The sequence below is a fragment of the Panthera leo genome, chromosome B4, assembly GCF_018350215.1.
Source record: "Panthera leo isolate Ple1 chromosome B4, P.leo_Ple1_pat1.1, whole genome shotgun sequence".
Lineage (NCBI taxonomy): Eukaryota > Metazoa > Chordata > Mammalia > Carnivora > Felidae > Panthera > Panthera leo.
The window spans coordinates 41,690,570-41,714,602 of record NC_056685.1 but is presented as its reverse complement, the minus strand read 5'-3'; the positions used below and the strand labels follow the sequence as shown (position 1 = coordinate 41,714,602).

Sequence of the window (24,033 nt, the reverse complement as noted above, 5' to 3'; positions counted from 1 at the left end):
AAGGACTTCCTGGTTTCAAGGAATGTAAATAGGGAACCACGACACCTGCCTGCTTTTATTGGCTTTGTTTCTAGTTGAGTCTCAGAAACGAAAGTTCTTCGACCCGAGCCTTTTAAAAACTTATCAGGATAAGAATTAATGTCTAGAAGCTGAAACAAAACAAACAACAAAAAGTTGGTCATTACTGTTATCGTTACTAACAACCGCACTAGAATAAAATCTACATGATTCTGTTATTTTGTGTTGATATCCTAGACAGAAAGCCTCATGTTTTAGGCCAAACCAGTATTCCTTGACCCCAGCACATCTTTCTTCTCCCAAAAAGCTCTTTCCTCCTTATGGAGGACTCTGTTAAAATTCTTTTCTCCTTTTCATATAATCTGCTTGAATCTCCATGTATATAGGGGGAAAAAATCAAGGAGGATACAATTTTTTTAAGTTTTTTAATTTAAAAAAATAAATTAAAGAAATACAAATAAAATAAATTTAATTAATGTGTTAATTAATTCCAGTTAGTTAACATACAGCATAATGTTAGTTTCAGGTGTACAATTTCATGATTCAGCACTTACATAAACACAGGGTGGAAAGATACAATTTAAATAATCACAAGCGAGGAGGCTTTTTAAACCAATAGCACTTGCCTCATCCTTTTAACAAGGAAGGCATTTTAAATCCCAAGGCTCGGGGCCCCTGCGTGGCTCAGTCGGTTAAGCGTCCGACTTCGGCTCAGGTCATGATCTTGCGGTCCGTGAGTTGGAGCCCCACGTCCAGCTCTGTGTTGACAGCTCCAGCCTGGATCCTGCTTTGGATTCTGTGTCTCCCTCTCTCGCTGCCCCTCCCCCTCTCAAAAATAAATAAACATTAAAAAAAAAATTTTTAACAGCCCTCAGACCCTCAAAATTCCTACAAGGGCTTGCACTGTATTAATCACAGCTTTTACCCAACCAGACAACACCCAAAACCTTACAGCAGCGTCTGGATCTTGAACTTTCTGAGGGTTCCCTGCCCATCCTCTCCCTTGCAGATGCTCTAGTAAGGCTTTGTCCTGCAGCAGAGACAAGTCTTCCTATGTTACCATTGTATCATCAATGTAATTGGCCCATGGTACTGATGTGGGGAAGGAGAACAGGGACAGGTCCCAGCAACCATTCCGGGACATATGGTGGGGCTGTGCAGGCAGCCCCGGGGGAGCACTTGAAAGGTTCATCATTGTCCCTCCCATGTGAAGGCAAATTGATCTTAGGAAAAACATATTTGTCAGTCTTTTCCATGAATCTCTTGAAAATGAAGCACTTTTGCAGGAACACTTTTTGCCAAAGGGTCAAAGAAAAACCAGTGCTGTCTGCAAGAAACACAAGACTTAAAAGTGGCCAGGGTTAAAATCCGATGAGAGGTCATTATAATGGGGTGAACAAAGGAACTTCTACAGATGTATATTACAAATGTATGTTACAGATATATGTTACAAATTATGCCCCCTTTCTTTCCTTCAGTCTCTGTGGGCCAGGTTTTGATTACCTCCTAGGGAGTTTACATTTCAAAGACATGATAACATTTACAACTTGAAGGGACAGAGAAAGAATGCAAGTTTTCTAGAAGTTTTTGAGTAACTGCTATTTAAAACATTTTTTTTTTTTTTTTTTTTTTTTTTTTTGGTAAGGGTCAGAAAGCATGGGGTGTTTTGTCTGTGTTTTCATCAGTTACCATAACATTCTCCTCTTTTCCTTCATTTCATCACTTTCTCAGAGATTTCACCTCTTTGTGCACTAAGCAGGTTTGCCACAAATGCCCGGATCTTAATCAGTGGCAGCTTGCACCCTCCTGGCTTTGCAAAACAGCACCCTAAGGTCTCCAACTGACTATCCTGCTCTCCCACCCCTGTCTGCCAGCCCTGAAAGTAACAGACTAGTGGACACCCCCGCATCCTTCTCTAACCTCAGCGCTTCTAACTTTCTAACCTGAGCTTCACCCTCTAGTCGGGCCTGGCGGCCAGCGAGCTGCCCACAGTAGAGGCCAGCCCACCACGGCAACGACATGCTTCCCTCCTCCCTCACAGTGTGCCCTGAGCAGCTTCACCAAATGCATTATATCAGCCTGTGCTTTTGGGGTGTCCCTGTAGTCATGCAGTGGTCCATCTGACATACAAGTCACACACACCCCCTCCCCCGCACACACACAGAAGTCGATGGCCAACTTAGGAGTCCCCCTGCAGATGCCTCTTGACCAAGGCCCATTTCTTCAATCTGCTAACTGGCTCACCAATTGTTGGTTCATAATCCTGTCGGGAGATTCCCAGGTGAAATCTGAAACCAGCCCCATATGAAGAAGGCAAATAGAGGCAGGCCACTCCGGGTTGGTAGGTGGCAGTTTTAATAAAGGAATTTACAAAAGGAATTTACATGAGAGGCTTGTCTTGAGAGGCAGCAAGACCGGTGGGTGCCCCCCACCTGCTTGACACCTAACTGGGCTCGGTCACGTACACCATGCAGGTGTTCTCATCACCACATCACTATCTCAAGGCTGTGTCCTCTGGGAGTGAGAACCCCCATTCCAAGAACAGGGGAAGGCATGAGGAACCTCCAAGTGCCTGGGTCCAGGTCACGGGTCAGCCGGTGGTCACGTCTCTTTGATGACGTTCCCAAACAATATCACTTTGAGATACTGATTTCATTTTCTTGGGATATATACCCAGAATTGGACTGCAGGATCATATGGCAGTTTGATTTTTAATTTTTTGAGAAACTTCCATACTATTTTCCATAGTGGCTGCACCAGTTCGCATTCCCACCCAAGTGAATTCACCCAAGTCAGTTCTCCCTTTTCTCCACACCTCACTAAAAGTTGTGCCTCGGAGCATTTGGGTGACTCAGTCGGTTGAGTATCTGACTCTTGATTTCAGCTCAGGTCATGATGCCAGGCTCGTGGGACCAAGCCCCGCATCAGGCTCTGCCCTGAGCATGGAGACTAGTTAAGATTTTCTCTCTCTCTCTCTCTCTCTCTCTGTCTTTCTCCCCAATAAATAAATAAATAAATAAATAAATAAATAAATAAATATTGTCTCTTGTCCTTTTGATGATAGCCATTCTAACAGGTATAAGGTGACATCTCATTGTGGTTTTGATTTGCATCTCCCTGATAGTGATGATGAATGTCTCTTTACCGACTTCTTGGCCATTTCTATGTCTCCTTTGGAAAAATGGCTGTTCACATCCTTTGTCCATTTTTTAATTGTTTTTTTTTGTTTGTTTGTTTTGGGTTTTTTTTTTTTTTTGCTGTTAAATTGTGTGAGTTTTCTATGTAATTTGGATAGTAACCCTTCATCAGATAGGTGGTTTCCAAATATTTTCTTCCACTCCCTAAGTTGACTTCTAGTTTTGTTAATTGCTTCCTTTGCTGTGCAGAAACATTTTCATGTTATATAGCCCACTTGTTTGTTTTTGCTTTTGTTGCCTGTGCTTTTAGGGTCTTATCCAAAAATTGGTGTCAAGACCAATGTCTAGGAGCATTTTCACTATGTTTTCCTCAGTAATTTTTATGGTTTCAGGTCTTTCTTTTAAGCCTTTAATTCCTACTAGTTAATTTTTGTAAGTGGTATGATATAAGGGTCCTGTTTTATTCATATTTACTTATGAATATCCAGTTTTCTTAACACCATTTATGGAAGAAACTATCATTTCCCCATTGAGTGTTCACGGCATCCTTGTCAAAAATTAGTCAACTGTACATGGGTTTATTTCTGGGCTCTGTACTCTATTCCATTGGTCCATGTGTCTGCTTTTATGCCATTACTATGCTGTTTTTTCATTACTACAACTTTGTAATAGTTTGAAATCAAGAAGCAGGATGCCTACCGCTTCGTTCTTCCTCAAGATCGCTTTGGCTATTTAGGGATCTTCTGTGGTTTCATATGAATTTTAAGATTGTTTGTTCTATTTCTGTGAAAACAGTCAATGTAATTTTAGAAGAAATTGTATTGAATCAGTAGGATACAGGATACTTTTCTATTTATTCTTTTGTTTCTTAAATTTCTCTCACCAATGTCTCATCATTTTCAGTGTACTTTCACTTCCTTGGTCAAATTTATTCCAAAGTATTTTGCTTTTTTAAAATTTATTTATTTATTTTTATTTTATTTAAAAAAAATTTTTTTTAATGTTTATTTTTATTTTTGAGAGAGACAGAGACAGAATGCAAGTGGGTTAGGGGCAGAGAGAGAGGGAGACACAGAATCTGAAGCAGGCTCCGGGCTGTCAGCACAGGGCCCGACGCGGGGCTCGAACTCACGAGCTGTGAGATCATGACCTGAGCTGAAGTCGGACACTCAACTGACTGAGCCACCCAGGCGCCCCTAAATTTTTTTAATGTTTATTCATTTTTGAGAGACAGAGAGAGACAAAGCGCGAGTGGAGGAGGAGCAAAGAGAGAGGGAGACCCAGAATCCGAAGCAGGCTCCACCTCAGAGCCTAACGTGAGGTTCAAACTCACAAACCATGAGATCATGACCTGAGCTGAAGTCGGATGCTTAAATGACTGAGCCACCCAGGTGCCCCAGTATTTAGTTTTTGATGTTCTTGTAAATGGGATTGTTTTCTTCATTTCTCTTTCACATAGTTTCTTGTTAGGATGTAGAAACACAACTGATTTTGTGTATGATGACTTTACCTCCTACAACTTTACTGGATTTATTTACACATTCTAACAGTTTTTGTACCATCTTTAGGATTTTATGTAGGTAAGATCATGTCACCTGCGAACAGAGACAATTTTACTTGTTTCTGTCTGATTTGGATGTTTTCTTTCTTTTTCTTGTCTAATTGCTCTGGCCGGGACTTCCAGAGCTATGTTAAATAGGAGTGTTGAGACAGGCATACTTTTCTTCCTGACATTAGGAAAAAGCTCTCATTTTTCCACCACTGAGTGAGATGATACCTGGTGGCTTTTCATATACAGCCTTCATTATGTTGATGACCATTCCTCCTCTACCCAATTTGTTGAGGATTTTTATCAGGAAAGAAGGTTGAATTTTGTCAAATGCTTTTTGTGCGTCTGCTTTGATGATCATATGACTTTTATCTTTTGTTCTATTAATGTGTTGTATCACATTTGTTGACTTACACATGTTGAACCACGTTTGCAATCCAGAGATAGCTACAGCTCGATCACTGTGTATGATTCTTTTAATGTGCTGTTGAAAAACTGCTTGCCAGTATTTGGGTTTTTTTTTTTTTTTTTTAAGTTTATTTATTTTGAGAGAGAGAGAGTGCGAGTTTATTTATTTATTTTTGAGAGAGGAAGAGTGAGAGGATCCCAAGCAGTCTCAGGCACTGTCAGCACAGAGCCTGATGTGGGGCTTGAACCCACAAACCGTGAGATCATGAACTTGAGTTGAAATTAAGAGTCAGATGTTTAATGGACTGAGCCACCCAGGCATTCCGATCCAGTATTTTGTTGAAAAAAAATGCATCTACATTCATCAAGGATGTTGGCCTATAGTTTTCTCTTCTTGTAGTGTCCTTATCTGGCTTTGGTATCAGAGTAATACTGGCCTCATCAAATAAGTATGTGTTCCCTCTTCAGTTTTTCAGAAGATTTTGAGAAAGATTGACATTGAGTCTTTAAATGTGGTAGAAGTCACCCATGAAACTGCCAGGCCTTGAGTGTTTCTTTGTTGGGAGGTTTTTGATGACTGAGCCAGTTTCTTTATTCACTATTGGTCTGTTCATACTTTCTTTTGTTCATGATTCAATATTGGTAAGTTGTATGTTTCTGGGCATTTATCCATTTCTTCTATGTTCAATTTGTTAGCATGTGATCATTCATAACAGTCTCATGATCCTTTGTATTTCTGTGCTATTTGTAATGTCTTTTCTTTCATTCCTTTTTTGTTTTTAAGTCTTCTCTCTCTTTTTTAGTTAGCCTAGCTAAAATTTTGTCAACCTTGTTCATATTTTCAAAAAATTAAAGCTTAGTTTCACTGAACTTTTCTATTGTTTTTCCGGTTCCTATATCATGTATATCTGTTCTGATCTTTGTTATTAATTTCCATCTGCTAACCTGGGGCTTAGTTTGTTCTTTTTCTAGTTCCTTAAGTGTAAAGTTAGGTTATTTATTTGAGATATTTTTTCCTAAAGCAATCATTTATCAGTATAAATTTCCCCCTTAGCACTGGTTTTGCTGCCTCCCATAAATTTTGGTCTGTTGTTTTCCACTTACATTTGTTTCCAGATTTTTTTAAATCTTCTCATTTGCTCTCTTCTTTGACCCATTGGCTGTTCTGGAATATGTTGTTTAATCTCTACATATTGGGGGATTTTTCTGTCTTCTTCCTATTATTAACTCCTCCTTTTATAAAATTTTAATTGAAAAAGATGCTTGGTGTGATTTCACTCATCTTAAATGTACTAAGACTTGTTTGTGACATAACATATGATCTATTCTGGAAAATGTTCTATGTACTATTGAGAAGAGTGTGTATATGCTGCTGTTGGATGGAATGCTCTGAATAGATTTTTAGGTCCATTTTGTCTAAAGTACAGTTCAAGTCCATTATATCCTTATCAATTTTCCAACTGGATAATCTATCTGTTGTTAAAAATGAGAGGTTGTAGTTCCCTACTATTATTGTTTTGTTATCTGTGTCTCCCTTCGTATCTGTATGTGCTTAAATATTTAGGTGCCCTGATGTTAGGTGCATATATGTTTATAATTGCTGTATCCTCTTAATGAATTGACCCCTTATTATTTATAATGACCTGTTTCTTATTACAGTTTTTGCTAATAATATATTTTGTCTGATATAAGCATAGCTATCCTGCTCTCTTTTGGTTTCCATTTGCATGGAATAGCTTTTTCCATTCCTTCACTTTCAGCCTGTGTATAATCTTAAAGCTGGAGTAACTTATAGGCAGTATATAGTTGGGTCTTGTTTTTTGTTTGTTTGTTTGTTTGTTTGCTTGTTTGTTTTACCCATCCAGACTCTGCTTGGCTGAGTCTGCTATTGAAGCTTTATATTGAATTCTTCATGTAGTCATTGTGTAGAATTTTTGTTTGTTTTTAATGGTTTTTTTTAAGTTTATTTATTTTGAGAGAGAGAGAGACCCACTCACATGGGAGAAGGGGGGCAGGGACAGAGAGAGGGAAAGAGAGAATCCCAAGCAGGTTCTGCACTGGCAGCGCAGAGCCCGATGTGGGGCTCGATCTCACAAACGGTGAGATCATGACCTGAGCCGAAATCAAGAGTTGGACGCTTAGCCGACTGAGCCACCAGGCAACCTTACTATTAATGGTTTCTGTTTCTTTGTTGAACTTTTTTTGTTCATAAATCGCTTTTCTAATTTTATTTGTTTATTTGTGTTTTTTTGGCCTTTCTTGTGGTGCATGACTTTCTTTAAGAGGATTTCTCTGAATTTTTTGTAAGACAGTTTATAGATCTCCATATGATTAGTTTCAGTCATTGGAGCTTTATTTATACCCTATAACCCCGGAGTTCCTCTTCTGAGAATTCCTAAAAAAATAGCTTTCATCAACTTTGGGTCATACTTGCTGATATGAATGAATATCTTTACATAAGTGTTTTGGTAGGTAGAGGAACTCATTTTTTTGATTCCCCATTATCTCTCACATCATCTCTATTTATAATAGTCAAACACTAAAAATAATTTAATTTTCAAAACACAGTAGAATAAATAAATTGTGATGTAGTCTTGCATTAGGATATTAGATAGCAATTTAAAAGAAATACTGAGACATGTAGCACCAGACTTGACTCTCACAGGTACACTATTTTGTAAAAGAAGGCAGGCAAAAAAGAATTCTCACTCTTCAGGGACACCTGGGTGGCTCAGTCCATTGAGCATCTGACTCCTGATTTTGGCTTAGGTCATATCTCTCAGTTCCTGAGATCAAACCCCACATCAGGCTCTGTGCTGACAGTGTGGAGCCTGCTTGGGATTCTCTCTCTATCTCTCCCCCTCTCTCTCTCAAAATAAATGAATAAACATAAAAAAAATCCTTACTGTTAAAACAGGTCAAAATGATGATAAGAGGTCAATATAGTAATAGGCAGGAGAGGCAGGCATGACAGAACCTTTTGTGGCATGGAAAATATTCTTTATTTAGCATGTACATATGGCTCTATAGATATGCAACGATTCTCGAATTGTATACTTAATATTTGTGACATTTTCTCTATGTAAGTTTATCACTCTATAAAAAAGTACAATTAATATTACACTAGGCTTTTTAAAGGAGCTGTGACTTTTTCCATTTTCTGCTTCTTCTACTTTTTGGTATAAAATAGTAATTGTTACTTGAGAGTTTGATGGAACTTACCAATAAAACTATCTAGGCCTTCAGCGTTAAATTCAATTTCGTTGCTTCTTCTTGTGTTAATAGCCGCTTTAAATATATTTCATAAAAATTGTGGCTTATATAGCGTATTTCTTTCTCGCTTAGGAGTGATAGTTGGCTCCAGATACAATTCCAAATTCAATGTCCTTGCTTCTTTTAAGATATTACTTTGTCTTATAAGTAATGTTGCCACTGAGAAGTTTAGAGTCAATCTGATTCTTGTTCCTTAACAGGTGATGTGCTCTTTCTTCCGGAAATTTTACTCTGGTACTTTAAAAAAAAAAAAAAAAAAAAAAAAACTTCTCTATAGTTTGTCTGGGTGTGAAAGTTTTTTCTCATCTTCCTTTAGTGGCAATCCAGAAGTGCTTCCAAAATGAAGCACTCACAAATCCTTTTTATTCTGTGAAATTTCCATCTATTGATAGAATTCTTCAGCTCTTTCCTCCCTTCTAGTTTTCTGTTTCTTACTTGTAGGACCCTTGTTAAGTATATGCTGAGGCTTTTCTTCTGCCCCCTGTATCCCTTACCATTTTATACTTTCCATGTTTTTGTTCTTTTTTCACGCCTTCTTGGAAAATTACTGAAACTGATTGGGGCGCCTGGGTGGCTCAGTCAGTTGAGTGTTCGACTTTGGCTCAGGGCATGATCTCACGATGATTCATGAATTTGAGCCCTATGGTGGGCTTTGTGCTGATAGCGTGGGACCTGCTTCGGATTCTCTGTCTCCCTCTCTCTCTGCCCCTCCTCTGCGAGCACTCTCTCTCTCCAAAATAGAATAAACATTAAAAAATGAAAATTACTGAAACTGATATTTCAGCTCAGCAATTTGTTCTCTGCCTATATTTATCCTTCTATTTATTTCTTAATTGTTTTCCTTAACTTCTTAGCTAGCACTTTTGTACTTGCCTGATATTAGTCATGGACAGACACGGTGAGCAGCTTGGATCACTGCCACAGATTTCTGTGTCTGTAAAATTAAAATAAGTGATAAAATGAATTGGGGGAGATACAATATCAGAACTTGCCCACTTTCTACACTTTCGTCCCTCCCCTCCTGCAGCTCTCCTCCTGGACTGCAGGCATTGACCACCTTCTGCCCCGTCCACTGCTCTCAGGTCACCATTTCAACCTAAGTTGGTCTCGTTCTAATGTGATTAATTCTTTAGATGCTTATTTCCGTTTTACCTCAATCACTTCTCCAGAGGTGATTTTGGGAACTGGTAGCCCCTGTTGATTTTACCATGTTGGCAGTAACCGGATTCATGGTATATAAAACAGATTTCCCACGGAAGGAGAAACACTTTGAGAAGATAATACAAATATGTGTCGTTTTGGAGCCCAGCAACACCCAATAGTATTCATTAATAAATCAAAATTCCAATTTCCAAAGTTAATCACCCCTTTATCTCTATGACTGATCAATGGTGAGGCTCCTAGCATAGGGAATTCTGTAGATACTCTAGATCTTTCATAGCAATCTAACATAAAGAAAGTACACCACAATTTTCTGCCAAATAGAGATCAGTGAAGCCTCTTACATCACTGTTAATCAGATATTACTAGGGGATGTGCAGGATGGTTTTCTGTTCATCGTTAGGTCCATTTGCCATTATAACCACAGTGGTATGAAACAGGAAAGAAAACCTTGCTATATCAAAAGAAATAACAGCAGTAGCTTTTGCATTCAGGAAAAGAGGGTGGGTTATGGGTAACAGTAGTAAAAGTTAACTCTCCATGTGTATTACAGGAGGTTAATCAGTGCCCAAATATTATGATTGGAGTCATATTCCTCACATAAGTCTGCTATGTGGGTAAGATTCCTGTGCATACTTATAAACTAGACTAATCCATTTAGATGCTAAAGCTCTATCATATTCCAGTGTGAAAATCTAGGCAGCTCCTGCTAGACCAAAGCACAAGGCTGACCTGAGCCCCAAAGAAGCAGAACATGCAAATTCTGTGGAGTGGGGGCAGCTTATGCACAAAGGTAATTATAAGAATCCAGGAACCAAAAGCTGTCCAGGCAGCAGCTGATAGAAGGATAAACCTTTTCTTGGATTTCTTGCCCAAGAATCAAGCACAGGATCTACAGCGGATGATATTCCTCTACTTTGTCTTTGTTGGAAGAAGGATTTTTTTATTGATCTACTCTCCCGCCACCTCTCGATACCTGAGGCAGAGGCAGGAGGGCCAATTTCGAGAGGACTTATGAGAGCATTTCAAACCCCATCCGAGAAAGAAATTAGGAAAGGAAAGAAATTAGAGACAGGGGTAGGTGTGTGCTAAGTAATGGTGACAGGGTGAATAGGGAAAGAGGAACAAAGAGAAACCCCCTCAGGCAGGGGGGGGATGGGAGAAAACAGCAGCGGGACATTAAGTTTAGGTCAAATTTGGGGTGACTGGCTGGCTCAGTCGGAAGAGCACACAACTCTCGATCTCAGGTTCGCGAGCTCAAACCCCACACTGGGCGTGGAGATTACTTGAATAAACATTAAAAAAAAAAACTTTGTAAGATTAGGTGAAATTTGGTAATTATGTGTATCTTTTGCCAGGCTATCTTCCCTTCTTCCCACCCCCCCTTAACACTAAATTTCAGTGAATGCTGATTGCAAGAGCTTTTGATAATGTTTGAGAGGAGGGAGAAGGAGCAAGCTGTCCACACATTCGGTGACATGGGGCAGAGGGAAGATAAGAGGCCTCAGGAGAAAAGGAAAAAAAAAAAAAAAAAAAAAAAAAAACAAGAGATGGAGAATTCAACAAAAAGACACTGTGAGGAAGTAGTGGTTCGAAGTATCACAGCCCAAACACACTCGAGAACCATTAGAAATTCTAGGGACAGGATGTAGGGCTAATGATTCAAGTCACTTCATTTCTTATTTTCCAAAGGACCTGAGAACTTGGACATGTTATATGTAGATTGTGTATCTGTCCCCAGCAGACGTGTGAGCTCTAACGATTTTTCTCAGGATCCCCAGGCGATGAGTCTACTCTATTACCTGCGATCCCGTTGACTTTAACACAGCAGGTCAGACATAAAGGACCTCATTCTTTTTTCCCCTTTGATGGATAGGCACACATTCGGATGCAATTTGCGGATGAAAGCAGGCACTTTTTCCTTGTAAGGGTTTATCATTTGACTTTCCGGTACACGTAGCTTGAAGCTAAGGGGTTACTGCGTATCTTCAAAACAAGTAATTCGGAGATAGTGGTGTAGAGAGTAATTTTACAGAGACAGTGTGAGCTCTTTTTAGCAGCTATTTTCCCAGATGTCGTGCACCTGTTCTCACTTCTCCAGGCTATCGGGAAAGAGCACAGACTACATATCACTGGGTGAATATTGGGAATGCCAGAAGCCAGATTAGGGTCAGGTTTAGGAGTTAGGACATTCCTGTTCCCTCAGCATGTTACAGCCTTGGTGAATGTGGAGTGTCTTCTCAATTCATATCCTAGAAGATGCTCCGCCCGTGGGGTAATTTGAACCAATTTACATTTTCAAAGATCGCTGTGCTTGAGGATACAAGAAATAATATTTATTTTAATTAAATGCGTAACACACATGTGCTACACCCAAAAACTCAACTATGAGAAGACAATTAGGTTTGGAAGCAAGTTGAGGTATGAGTATCTTCACAGACAAAGTCACAAAGTTAACCTAAAATCATTCTCCTTCCAAGTGACCTGCACTTTCCTATTCCAATTATGCCGCCGTGAAATTTTTAGATTTATTTATGTTTACTAAGAAATTTTGGACATACCCACATCTACCTCAAGTGAATTGAAATTCCAGAGTCTATAGGGTGGAGGGGAGGGGCTGAAATTATGTAAGAAAAGATGATGTAATTAGGATAGAACATTTCTGGAATCTTCAAATGTTCTTACTGTGATGTCATCTTGAGGAAAGAAACCTCAGCTCCGGAGCTGGATTCAACGTCTCTTTCAGTGTGACCACAGATCAATCACCTAGGATTTCACTCAGGAAAAGAAAATGTATACTTGGATTAAAGCAGCTAGGGTATGAATTCCATAAAAAGCGGTTTGTGTTAGAGTCTCTAGATGTTCACAAAGATTTCTTGATAACACAGAACTGGTCTGGGAGGACCCAAGTATTTATTATTGGACATTTTATATAAAGATAGACCACAAGTTAGCACTGTCCTATCCTGATGTAGGCAGTGATATTTTCTGAACGTCTAGCCTGGACCAAAATGTAATAGGAGTTTCAATACAGGCATATTTGGTCTTCAAATGACACCCCATTGACTCCAATCTCAACATTCTCACATACAAGCTCTTCTTCATTCAGGAGTTTCTCCTCTTCCAGACCTTCTTTCTCTGAAGACCGTGAAAAGCAACCTGCAATAGCAAATTCAGGGCCCTGTTATAATTACAACTCAGAGACTAATCAGAGCCTTCAAGAGGCATCAGAACCATGGACAAGAAGAAAACAGCACCCTGGGGGACCCAGATTAAGATAATTTCTGCATAATATAAAACCCATCAGGGAAATCATCCATACAAAATGTTGATTTCACACCGTTGTCTAGGAAAGATCTGTAATAGAGACTAAAGACCTCTGAAGAGCTGCTTCGCAGTCAATGCAAACAGCAGAGACATGAAATTGGAGAAGGAATGGTGAGCGTCCTACTTTTCTCAATTAGATTGGGCGACATCAAGGGAATTTGGTAACAGGAAGGTATAACTCTATTACCATATATCCCATGAAGTCACCTAGACACCAGATCCTGACTCCCCCAGTGTCCACAAGGATAATCCCAATCTTTCTGAAAGTCCTTAAATGGGTATAGCTGCTTCCACTTCCCCTGTTGTTCTCCTCCCAAGGAACCCCACCACCTTCAAGAAGGCTATGGTAGCAGATGATCTGTTGGGCCTTCCAACTCTGAATAGTGTGGATCCAGCTCCATGGACATGTAGCTCATGAGGTTGTGTAGGACTCCATGCTCCAGAAGGCCCTGTGCTTGGTCTCACATCCTGTTGTCACCATCTTCAAAGTCTTAGTATTTTTGAGGGGCACCTGGGTGGCTCAGTCGGTTGAGCACCCAACTTCAGCTCAGGTCATGATCTCAACAATCGTGAGTTTGAGCCCCGCAGCGGGCTCACTGCTGTCAGCGTAGAGCCTGCTTCGGATCCTCTGTCCCCACTCTCTATGCTCCTCTCCTCCATTCACTCCCTCTCAAAAATAAATAAGAACAGGGGCGCTTAGGTGGCTCAGTCGTTTGGGCGTCTGACTTCAGCTCAGGTCATGATCTCACTGTTCGTGAGTTGGAGCCCCGCATCAGGCTCTGTGCTGACAGCTCAGAGCCTAGTGCCTGCTTCGGATTCTGTGTCTCCCCCTCTCCCCCTCTCTCTGGTCCCCCCTGCTTGTGCTCCGTCTCTCTGTCTTTCAAAAATAAAAAAAGATTAAAAACATTTAAATAAACACATTAATAATTGTTGAACAAGGAATCCCACTTCATTTTTCATTGGGCCCTGAAAATTATGAAACCAGTCCTGCCATAGGTCTTAAAGAAATATGGAGTAATGCTTGCCCTTCACCCAAAACCTGACCCCATGGAAACCCATACTTATCAGAGTAATCTTAATATATTATTAACAGCCATAGAATATCAAAAAGTAGTCTAACATTAATGTTTGGCCATTTTAACTATATTTCTCACTTTGTCACATTTTGAATTAACCCCCCCCCCCAATCTTTTAATAATCTATGTGATTGCTGTGATTGGAAAAACATGACCACAGCATCAAAAAGTACATGCATGGCCACAACTGCAGGAAAGTCCCTATCACCAGATCCAACCCATTCCCATCCTCCCTAAAGATGCTAAGAAATAACTGAAATGACTTGGGAAGCTAACTCTCTCTCTGATTAAGAGATATTCTTTTACGGGGTGCCTGGGTGGCTCAGTTGGCTAAGCGGCTGACTTCGGCCCAGGTCACGATCTCGCGGTCCGTGAGTTCAAGCCCCGCGTTGGGCTCTGTGCCGACAGCTCAGAGCCTGGGGCCTGTTTCAGATTCTGTGTCTCCCTCTCTCTGACCCTCCCCCGTTCATGCTTTGTCTCTCTCTGTCTCAAAAATAAATAAACGCTAAAAAAAAAAAAAAAAAAAAAGAGAGATTCTTTTACTTGTCGGTAAGGGACTATTTTACTACTTGTCTGTGAGGTACTATTCTCAGGATTACATAATTTGCGGGGCCTAGTGCAAAACAAAATCAGAGCCTCTTGTTCAAAGACCATCAAAAAGCTCAAGATGGCAACAGGAGGGCAACAAGCCAAGTGTGAGGTCCTTCTTAGTGTAGGACGTGGGCAGTTGCACAGGTCACATTCCCATGAAGGTGGCCCTGAGCACGTCTATCTCATCCGTCCCACATAAAGAAGTCTTGGCAAGAATTTCAGGGACGGGAAATCCTTCATTTATGTAATTGTATTCCAGATCACCTGTCTCTTGTCCTCTAAGAGCAGGCTAGGGCCTCTGGTGGAGCACATAAGTAGAGCGGACCTACCCCCAGGAATCAGGATAGGATCATTCCGGATCTAACAGTGACCTCTTGCATGACCTTGAGAAAGTCACGTCCTATCTACTTTCAGTTATTTTATCTATGTAGTAGTGGTTGATTATACAATTCCTCTGATCCCTTTAAGTACCAATAATCCCCGAGGCTATAATTGAAGGCATTCTGGATAATTGGTGGATATATCAGCTTATGGGGCGCCTGGGTGGCTCAGTCGGTTGAGCGTCTGACTTCGGCTCAAGTCATGATCTCGCGGTCCGTGAGTTCGAGCCCCGCGTCGGGCTCTGTGCTGACAGCTCGGAGCCTGGAGCCTACTTCGGATTCTGTGTCTCCCTCTCTCTCTGACCCTCCCCCGTTCATGCTCCGTCTCTATCCGTCTCAAAAATAAATAAACGTTAAAAAAAAAATTATAAAAAAAAAAATCGGCAGCATTCGCCCCCTAAAATACCAAAAGGTTCGCCAAATCCCAATATATTTCAGTAAAATGATCTCTCAGTTGCCTCCCACCCTGGAGTTTTACTTTGTCAAACCAGATATCTTGGTTTGGGAAATACCTATATGTTAACATATAGCTGAAACCATCAGAGCAGCTATGCACATGGAGAACTGTCTCTTTCTTACTCTCTAAAGTCATGAGGCAGTTACTGAGGTGTCAGGAGAAAAACAGTTTAAACCAGCCTGAGAAATAGTCATTCAGTTCCTGAGAGAATGGTCCCCAGGAAACCAGACTTCCCCTCTCAGAGGACTGAGGTTGCCATCTCCCAAAACTCCATTCCCCCTTCAGTCCGTCTTCCACACAAGCCTTCCTACCCCCACCCCAGTCCCCAAAGCAGACTGGCCTGCCTTGCCTATAACGTTCCCAAATCTAACTCTGTCTTCATGCTCTTTGGCGCACGGTAGCAGCTTGGCCACAGAATTATCTGCCAGGCGAGAAACCTTCCCAGAACAGACGTGAGAGGATAAATCTGCATATATGAAAAGTAAATAAAGATTCATAACAGAACCTCGGGCTTGAAATGGTTTCTTTCCAGAGAGAAGACTCCGCGTTCACTGGGGAGCAGAGAGAGCTGCTGAGAGCCTCAGAGTGTGGAGAAAGGTATGGTTCTAAGGAGGGTTGCAGGAGTTGTATGTGTAGATGCTGCACCACGGATGCTGTGAATCACCCTAGATACCGGTTTATGGCCAGAACGTGCTAGGGAGGGCAGGGACATCCACCCAATTCCAGCTATTTCTCCTCCCTAGTTTCATGGTCATTATCAACGATTTCACATGCAGCCCGGTGTGGATACTATTCACAAGTGGGCAAGATTGATACAAAGTTTCCGAGTCAGAAACTCACATGCTAAAACACCTTCATATAGAGCCACATTTGAAGTCTCTGGGGCTGCTCTCAGCTCATCAGAGCCCCTTCCTTGTTCATGCTTTATGGACATACCCCAGAAGAGTCCTAACCTGTGTCCCTATTCCTGGTGCTGAACTCACTGCTGTCATGGGATACCATATTTCTTTGGTCCTCCTAGTCCAAGGTCATTGAGGTTTAAAGTCCAGAGCAGTCCACGTATCACATTTTCCAGAAAATGCAATAAGGACCAAAGGCAGCTTCAGTATCCACATCACAACGGCCCCTTCTCATCCACAGCCCACAAGCTCTCCTTTTCCTCATCCCCTTTTTAGAGCCTACCTTCGCATTTTATTTTCTTTCTGCATGGCCGAATCACCAGGAAAATGAGAAAAAGGAAGATGCAGGGTCCAAAGATGAAACTGAGGATACCTGTCACAAAGAAGATCCCAGGGCCAGGATTTGAGCCTAAATTGGACTCTGAAAAAAACATATCCTCAGGATGGGAAGGGACATGGGGGAAATCCTGCCCCTACTGTCACCTGGTGGGTTTTCAAGATGGTGAAGTCACAGCACAGGCACAATGGGAGATTGTGAGATCCTGGCAGGTACTGGCCCAGCCTTTGGCTTTCAGAGAGCCCAACCCTATCCAATACTACCTTGAGAAGTTGTAGGAGAGAATGCTAAGGAATATCAGGAAGCTTCACAAATTGCCACACGCATAGGTTCAGAAGCACTATATCCAACCCCCTTTTCCAGGAATGGAGCCCACCCACATCAGGGCAGGGAGAGAGAAGGCTTGGAGTGCTCTTGTTTAGGATGAGAATATTCCCAGAGCAAACAAGACCCACGTGCATGGCAACTGGTTTGTTTTCCCAAGTTTTCTGTTCTAAGTCAACCCAAGGAAGGGAAAACTTTCCCAGGAAGGGACTCCTGATCCTTTCCTGAAAGGTCCAGTCTTCCTCAGGGCACATCCAATCTTGTCTAAAATGTATGCACCAGAGATCATCTTAGAATAGCTCTCCTGCCCTGTGGGACAAAAAGAGGGGAACACTGTCTTCGTGTGAATATGAGGCAGATTTTCCCTATTGTCTGGACAGGAAAGAAAGAGCTTAAGGTTGTCCAATTATCACCAGGAAGCCCACCCTCACTCCTTCACCCTGTATCTGGGATGTCCTAGGTGCCCCTCTTCCAAAAGTACCTGGAGAAATCCATTAATTTAGGCGTGTAACCTTACCTGGTATAAGAACTCTTACAGTTCCGTTGAAGCACTTTTTGAAAGAACATTTTTACATTCCTACTATGTTTCCTAAGTCTGCCATAACAAATTGCCACACACTGGGTAACAACAGAAATTTATTCTCTCCCAGTTCTGGAGACTTGAAGTTCAAAATCAAGGTGTCAGTAGGGCTACGCTCTCTCTGGAGGCATTAGGGAAGGATTCTTCCTTGCCTAGTTTCTGGTGCTTGTTGGCAATTTTGGGCATTCTTCTGTTTGTAAATGCATCACTCCAATCTCAGCTTCCTCCGTCACATGGCAGTCTCTGTGCGTCTGGTCTTCACACAGTGTTCTTCCCTGTGTTTGTGTCTAAATGTCCCTTTTCTTATAAGGGTACCAGTCATTGGATTAGGGCCAACCCTAAGATGCTATTTCTAAATAAAGTCGCATTCTGAAGTTCTGAATGGACATGGATTTTGGAGAGATATATTCAAACCAGTAGGTAACTAATCCCCAAAACTGTCAAGACTAATTCTCTCCTTTACGAAGTTTCAATCCACAACCCATTCTTCTTCACTCAACAGACAACCTCAGTTGATACCGCAAGGAGATGGAATGGCCCTTCATATTTTTTCCAAATAGAAACAGAGACCCATGCACTGAAGTCACTGGATAGATGAGGACTGTCCCCAAGGAGGGGACAGCCACCAACACTTACAGCAGCTCAAAAATGAATGCCTTGGTCAGAAAGGGGGTTATACCAGAACCTCCACCGCAGCCACCTTTTGTACCTCTCCAGTTCATTTGCTTTATGTGTTAAGTATGCATTTTTACATTAAGTTATGAGAGCCTATTCCTGCTGGATTCTTGTACGTTTCTTTTTCTGGGGTATTTTGCAAGAGGAAGGTTAGCTAAGACAAGCTACAGATCCCCACCACTGCAATTGGGTCTTGAGTCCACAAATCATCACCTCCCTCCTATACCACATTCTAGATTTCCTTCATCCTTTATTAGCTGCTGGTCTAGGTAGCTTAGCTGGTGGGATGATCCAGACCCTTACCCTGAGTGGTCTAAAACTCTGGCCACCATACACTTCTCAGGCTGTGACTCATGCATTGGTATATTTATTACCAAAATGGGGCAAGGAAGTGCCAAGAGATATCCAAATATATGTGCCAAGTATATTCTTGTCTGCACCTGTGGTGCGACAGTTTTCCTCTTCCTGATGATTAGGGTCATTTACCCCAATAATGAGGTTATTGTTTTCTTGCTTATTGATAATTTGTCATGGATATCCTGATGTGACTGGAAAGGAGCCATGCTTTAAAGTTTAATGTGGCACTTATGTGATCCCTGGTGGAATCATTTTTCCTTCTGGGAACCAGAGCTTCTAAATCCACAAAGCCTAGACTTAGAAGATAGAAATCCCAGGGGCGCCTGGGTGGCTTGGTCGGTTGGGCCTCCAACTTCGGCTCAGGTCATGATCTCACGGTCCGTGAGTTCGAGCCCCGTGTCGGGCTCTGTGCTGACTGCTCAGAGCCTGGAGCCTGTGTCAGATTCTGTGTCTCCCTCTCTCTCTGCCCCTTCCCTGTTCATGCTCTGTCTCTCTCTGTCTCAAAAATAAATAAATAAATAAAAACGTTAAAAAAAAAATTAAAGGGGCGCCTGGGTGGCTCAGTCAGTTGAGCATCCGACTTCAGCTCAGGTCATGATCTCACGGTCCGTGAGTTCGAGCCCCGCGTCGGGATCTGTGCTGACAGCTCGGAGCCTGGAGCCCGTTTCAGGTTCTGTGTCTCCCTCTCTCTCTGCCCCTCCCCTGTTCATGCTTTGTCTCTCTGTCTCAAAAATAAATAAACGTTAAAAAAAAATTTAAAAAAAAAAGAAGAAGATAGAAATCCCAAATACCTCAAGTGGACCATTGGGAATGAAGGTAAGCATAGCCACTCCTATTTCCACTTATTCTTGGATCCATGTATTCTTACCTGTTGGCCATATCATGGGTAACCACATAATGGTAACTTATTTTGAGAACATACATTGTACTGTGGATGGTGGGCCCCATCCTTGTAGGGTATCATCTCCAAGCTGTTTTTCAGCTACACCTTCAACAGGCATTTCCATCACTCTGTCAGTGGATAGGTGATAGGACCCTTGGATCCGACAGTCACATAACGCCTGCCAAATATCCTTTGCCATAAAATGAACCCTTGGTCCGAAGCCATGTGGTGCAAGATCCCACATTAATGAACTAAACACTTTATAAGACCCCAAATAGCGGTGCTGCCTGAAACCCTGCAGGACTTCCGGATATCAAAAATAAAAAAAGACATTACTAGAAAAGAAAACTACAGGCCGATATCTCTGATTATTATAGATGCAAAATTCTCAATAAGATACTAGCAAACCAAATTCAGCAGCACATTAAAAAGATCATTCACCATAAACAAGTGGGATTTATCACCCCAAACCAGTCAATATGAAGCATCACATTAATAGAATGAAAGAAAAGATTCATGTGATCATCTTAATAAATGCAGAAAAAGCATTTGACAAAGTTTAACACCCATTCATGATAAAAATGCTTAACAAATCAGGCATGGAAGGAACATATCTCAACATAATAAAAGCCATATCTGTCAAGCCCACAGCTAAAAAGCCTTTTCTCTATGATCAGGAACAAGACACCAGGGCCTACTGTCTCCAGTCCTGTTCAACATAGTGCTGAAAGTCCTAGCTAAAGCAATAAAGCAAGAAAAAGAAATAAAAGATATCCAAATCTGAAAGGAAAAAATAAATTTCTCTCTATTTGTAGATGACATGATTTTTATATAGTAAATCCTAAAGACTAACCAATCTAATCAATGAGTTCAGTAAAGTTATGTATCCAAAATTAACATGCAAAAATTAGTAGTTTCTAGACACTAACAATGAATTTCCTGAAAAACAAATAAAGAAATTGATCTTATTTATAACATCAAAAATGATAAAATACTTAGGAATAAATTTAACCAAGAAATTAAAAGATCTCTACTTGGTGAAAGAAATTGAAGAAGGCATAAACAAGTGAAAAGATATCCTATGTTCATGGATTGGAAGAATTAATATTGTTAGAATGCTCGTACTACTCAAAGTCATCTTTATGTTAAACACAATCTCTATCAAAATGCCAATGGCATTTTTCACAGAAATAGAAAAAACAATCCTAAGATTCATATAAAATCACAAAAGACCTGAAATAGACAAACCAATTATGAAAAAGAAGAACAAAGCCACACAAATCACATTTACTGATTTTAAACTATATTACAATGCAATAGTAAATTAAGCAGTATGGTACTGTTATAAAAAATACACACACAGGCCAATGGAATAGAGTATAGGGCCCAGATATATATTTCTACATATATTGTCAACTAATATTTGACAAGAGAGCCAAGAACACTCAGTGGGGAAAGGATTGTCCCTTCCACAAACTGTGTTGGAAATACTGGATAACTACATGCAGAAACATGAATGTGGATCTCTGCCTTCCATCATTCACAGAAATTAACTCAAAATGAATTAAAAATGTTGACATAAGACTGATAGAGTGAAACTCCTAGAAGAAAAAATAGGAAAGAAGTTCCTTGACATTGGTCTTGGCCATGAGTGATTTTTTTTTTTTTTAGATATGACATACATTAAAAGCACAAGCAACAAAAACAAAAATCAACAAGTGAAACTACATGGTAAGTGGGCGTTACGCCAAATGAAATAAGTCAGAGAGAAAGGCAAATACTGTATTATATCACATATATGTAGAGTCAAAAAAATCAAATTCCTATAAATGGAGAGTACATGTTGCATACCAGAGGCTGGGGGTTGCGAGAATTGGGAAGATGTAGTTTAAGGGTACAAACTTGCAACCAGTAGATAAATAAGTCCTGGAGAATTCATGCACAGCATAATGGCTATAGACAATAATGCTGTGTTATAAACTTCAAAGTTGCTAAAAGACTAGATCTTTATTGCTCCCCCACAAAAAATAAATTATGTGATGTGATAGAGGTGTTACCTAATGTTATGGTGGTAATCATATTGCAATATATAAATGTATCAAATCGACACATTGTACACACCTTAAATTTACACAAAATTATGTGTCAATTGTATCTCAATAAAAATAACTTTTTAGGGGCGCCCGGGTCGCTCGGTCGGTTGAGCGTCCGACCTTGGCTCAGGTCATGATCTCACGGCTTGTGAGTTGGGGCCGGCGTTGGGCTCTGTGCTGACAGCTTAGAGCTTGGAGCCTGCTTTGGATTCTGTGTCTCCCTCTCTCTCTTCCCCCTACCTGCTCACATTCTGTCTCTGTCTCTCTCAAAAATAAATAAACATTAAAAAAAATTTAAAAAGAAAAATAACTTTTTAAAATGGTGAAAACATGATCAGTCCTTGTTTTGTTGATAGCAAGGGTATGATAAGCAATTTGTGTAAAACGGATTTCATTTCCAAGCACTGTAAGACATTTTTATTATTTACTCAAAGGCCTGGAAAGAATGTGAAAGTAGTAGACTGGTTTATATGAAAATGAACAGAAGAAGGGGAGGCAGAGAAACAGAAATGTTGACGAAGAGGACCCAAGAGTAGAAGGGCATATACTTTCTTTTCTTTTTTTTAATTTTTGAGACAGAGAGAGACAGAGCATGAGCAGGGGAGGGGCAGAGAGAGAGGGAGACACAGAATCCGAAGCAGGTGCCAGGCTCTGAAGCTTTCAGCACAGAGCCCAATGCGGGGCTGGAACTCACGAACCGTGAGATCATGACCTGAGCTGAAGTCGGACACTGAAGTCAGACTGAGCCACCCAGGCGCCCCAGAAGGACATGTACTTTCTAACCAGATTGCCACAGTGTAAAATGGGGATTCATTTTGTAACTGATTTGTAATCTATAGGTCCACCATGTCCGGGGAACTATAATTTATTCCCAGGTGACATGTCCATAGTGGCCATGGTAGTCTTGAGGACAAAAGGTTCTCTGTGATGTGATGGAAAGGAAAGACATACCTCACACTTGCTGCCCTCAGGAGTCCTTGATCTTTATAAGGCTTTCACTTACCAACCAGAAATGAGAGGAAAGACCCAATGATCATGTTCCCTTGAGTCCATCTCACCTTTTTTTTTTCATCTTCCTGAGAATTTTTTTTATCCTTCTAATCCCAATTTTCTACTCTTCTGATTCTTTGTTCTGTTGGATACTTCTCATTTCTTTAGGGCCACAATATGTTGTTCATTGGACATTGGAGACCTAGGCTTCATTAAACCAAAAAAAGCATCTTTTCTTGGGCTATATGTGGTAGAACTGACTCCAAAACAGTGTATCTGACTGTCAATAACACCGGCTGAACTGAACCAGCCATTGAGTCAGACTCTGGGGATGGAGAAAAGAACAGCATATTTTTTTAACATTTATTTAACATTGAGAGACAGAGAGACGCAGAGCGTGAGCAGGGGAGGGGTAGAGTGAGAGGGGGAGACATAGAAGCTGAAGGAGGCTCCAGGCTCTGAGCTGTCAACGCAGAGCCCGATGCGGGGCTCGAACTCACAAACTGTGAGATCATGACCTGAGCAGAAGTCGGTCGCTCAGCCAACTGAGCCACCCAGGCGCCCCATGAACAGCATATATTTTTTGATAGAACTTTTTTATAGGAGCTTTGGAGACAAAATGAGACCTAATGTCAGGAAACCTTGTAGCTCATATAAGGAGATATTTAAGAGTCAGCATGTAATCGGTGTTTGTATTTCAGAAAGTTTACTTTTTATATAGTGTCTGATGGCAGAGGAGATGTTAAACAGGATTTCTGTTGGTTCCCAGAAAATAGTGAAGCCAGGGATGGGACTATATAATTCCCTTCCTGCTGTAGGAGCCCCATTAGGGACCAGGAGAGTCCCTTGTATGGTTTGAAGAAGCTAAGGCTATTACCTGAAGGCATGAGGATCTGAAAAACCATGAACTGAGTCTGCTTTCTCCAAGGAATTGCTTTTCTCCTATTCAGTATCCTAGTGAGTGCTCAAGGTTAGCATAGCCTCAATTCTTAAAATCAGCAGAGATATTAGATTAGCTCAAAGAATCTGGAGAGCTATCTCTGGGGTTGTAAAGACAATGCCTTTTTACTGACCGTTTGGTTTTGACCAAATGTGACCTTTAGTAACAATGAATGTTGGTTTTTCTCCTGTGGGGGAGAGACTCTGTTTTTCAAGTTCAGCAGTGGGATGTTCCAGACATATGAAGTTGGTTTTCTGAATCAGCCCCCACAACACCGAAAAGCTCAGTGAATGTCAAATCACTTCCAAAGTATCCCGTAGTGGATTGTGGCTGAGAGGCTACGTCAGGCTGGATCTCTGATCTATCCTTCCTATACTCTGTTACCCTTTAGACTATGGGCTTCTGTGTCAGACAGGGGTTGGGGAGTGGGGTGGAGGAATCAGGTGAAGGGGAGTCTGAAGAGGAGGAGAAGGCTAAATGCGTAAGCAGAAAGAAACATGTCTGCCTGCTGAAAGTCAATTCTTGTAGATAATACTCCATAGAACTCACATTGTCTAAGCCAGATTGCTGGATTTGGT

General features: G+C 41.0%; 1 protein-coding gene and 1 long non-coding RNA gene across 2 annotated transcripts in view; one reads left to right on the top strand and one right to left on the bottom strand.

Annotated features, from left to right (window-relative positions):
* Positions 1–24,033, top strand: part of CD163 (CD163 molecule) — a 137,874-nt gene that overhangs the window by 109,511 nt on the left and 4,330 nt on the right. Inside the window, 1 exon segment of the mRNA XM_042948270.1 lies at positions 4,615–4,628. Within this exon segment, the coding sequence (XP_042804204.1) occupies positions 4,615–4,628 (14 nt within the window).
* Positions 12,427–16,783, bottom strand: LOC122224197. Its single transcript, XR_006204675.1, has 2 exons — positions 16,560–16,783; positions 12,427–12,705 (listed from the first exon to the last, which is right to left on the bottom strand). It is a non-coding gene; the product is annotated as an uncharacterized LOC122224197 (long non-coding RNA).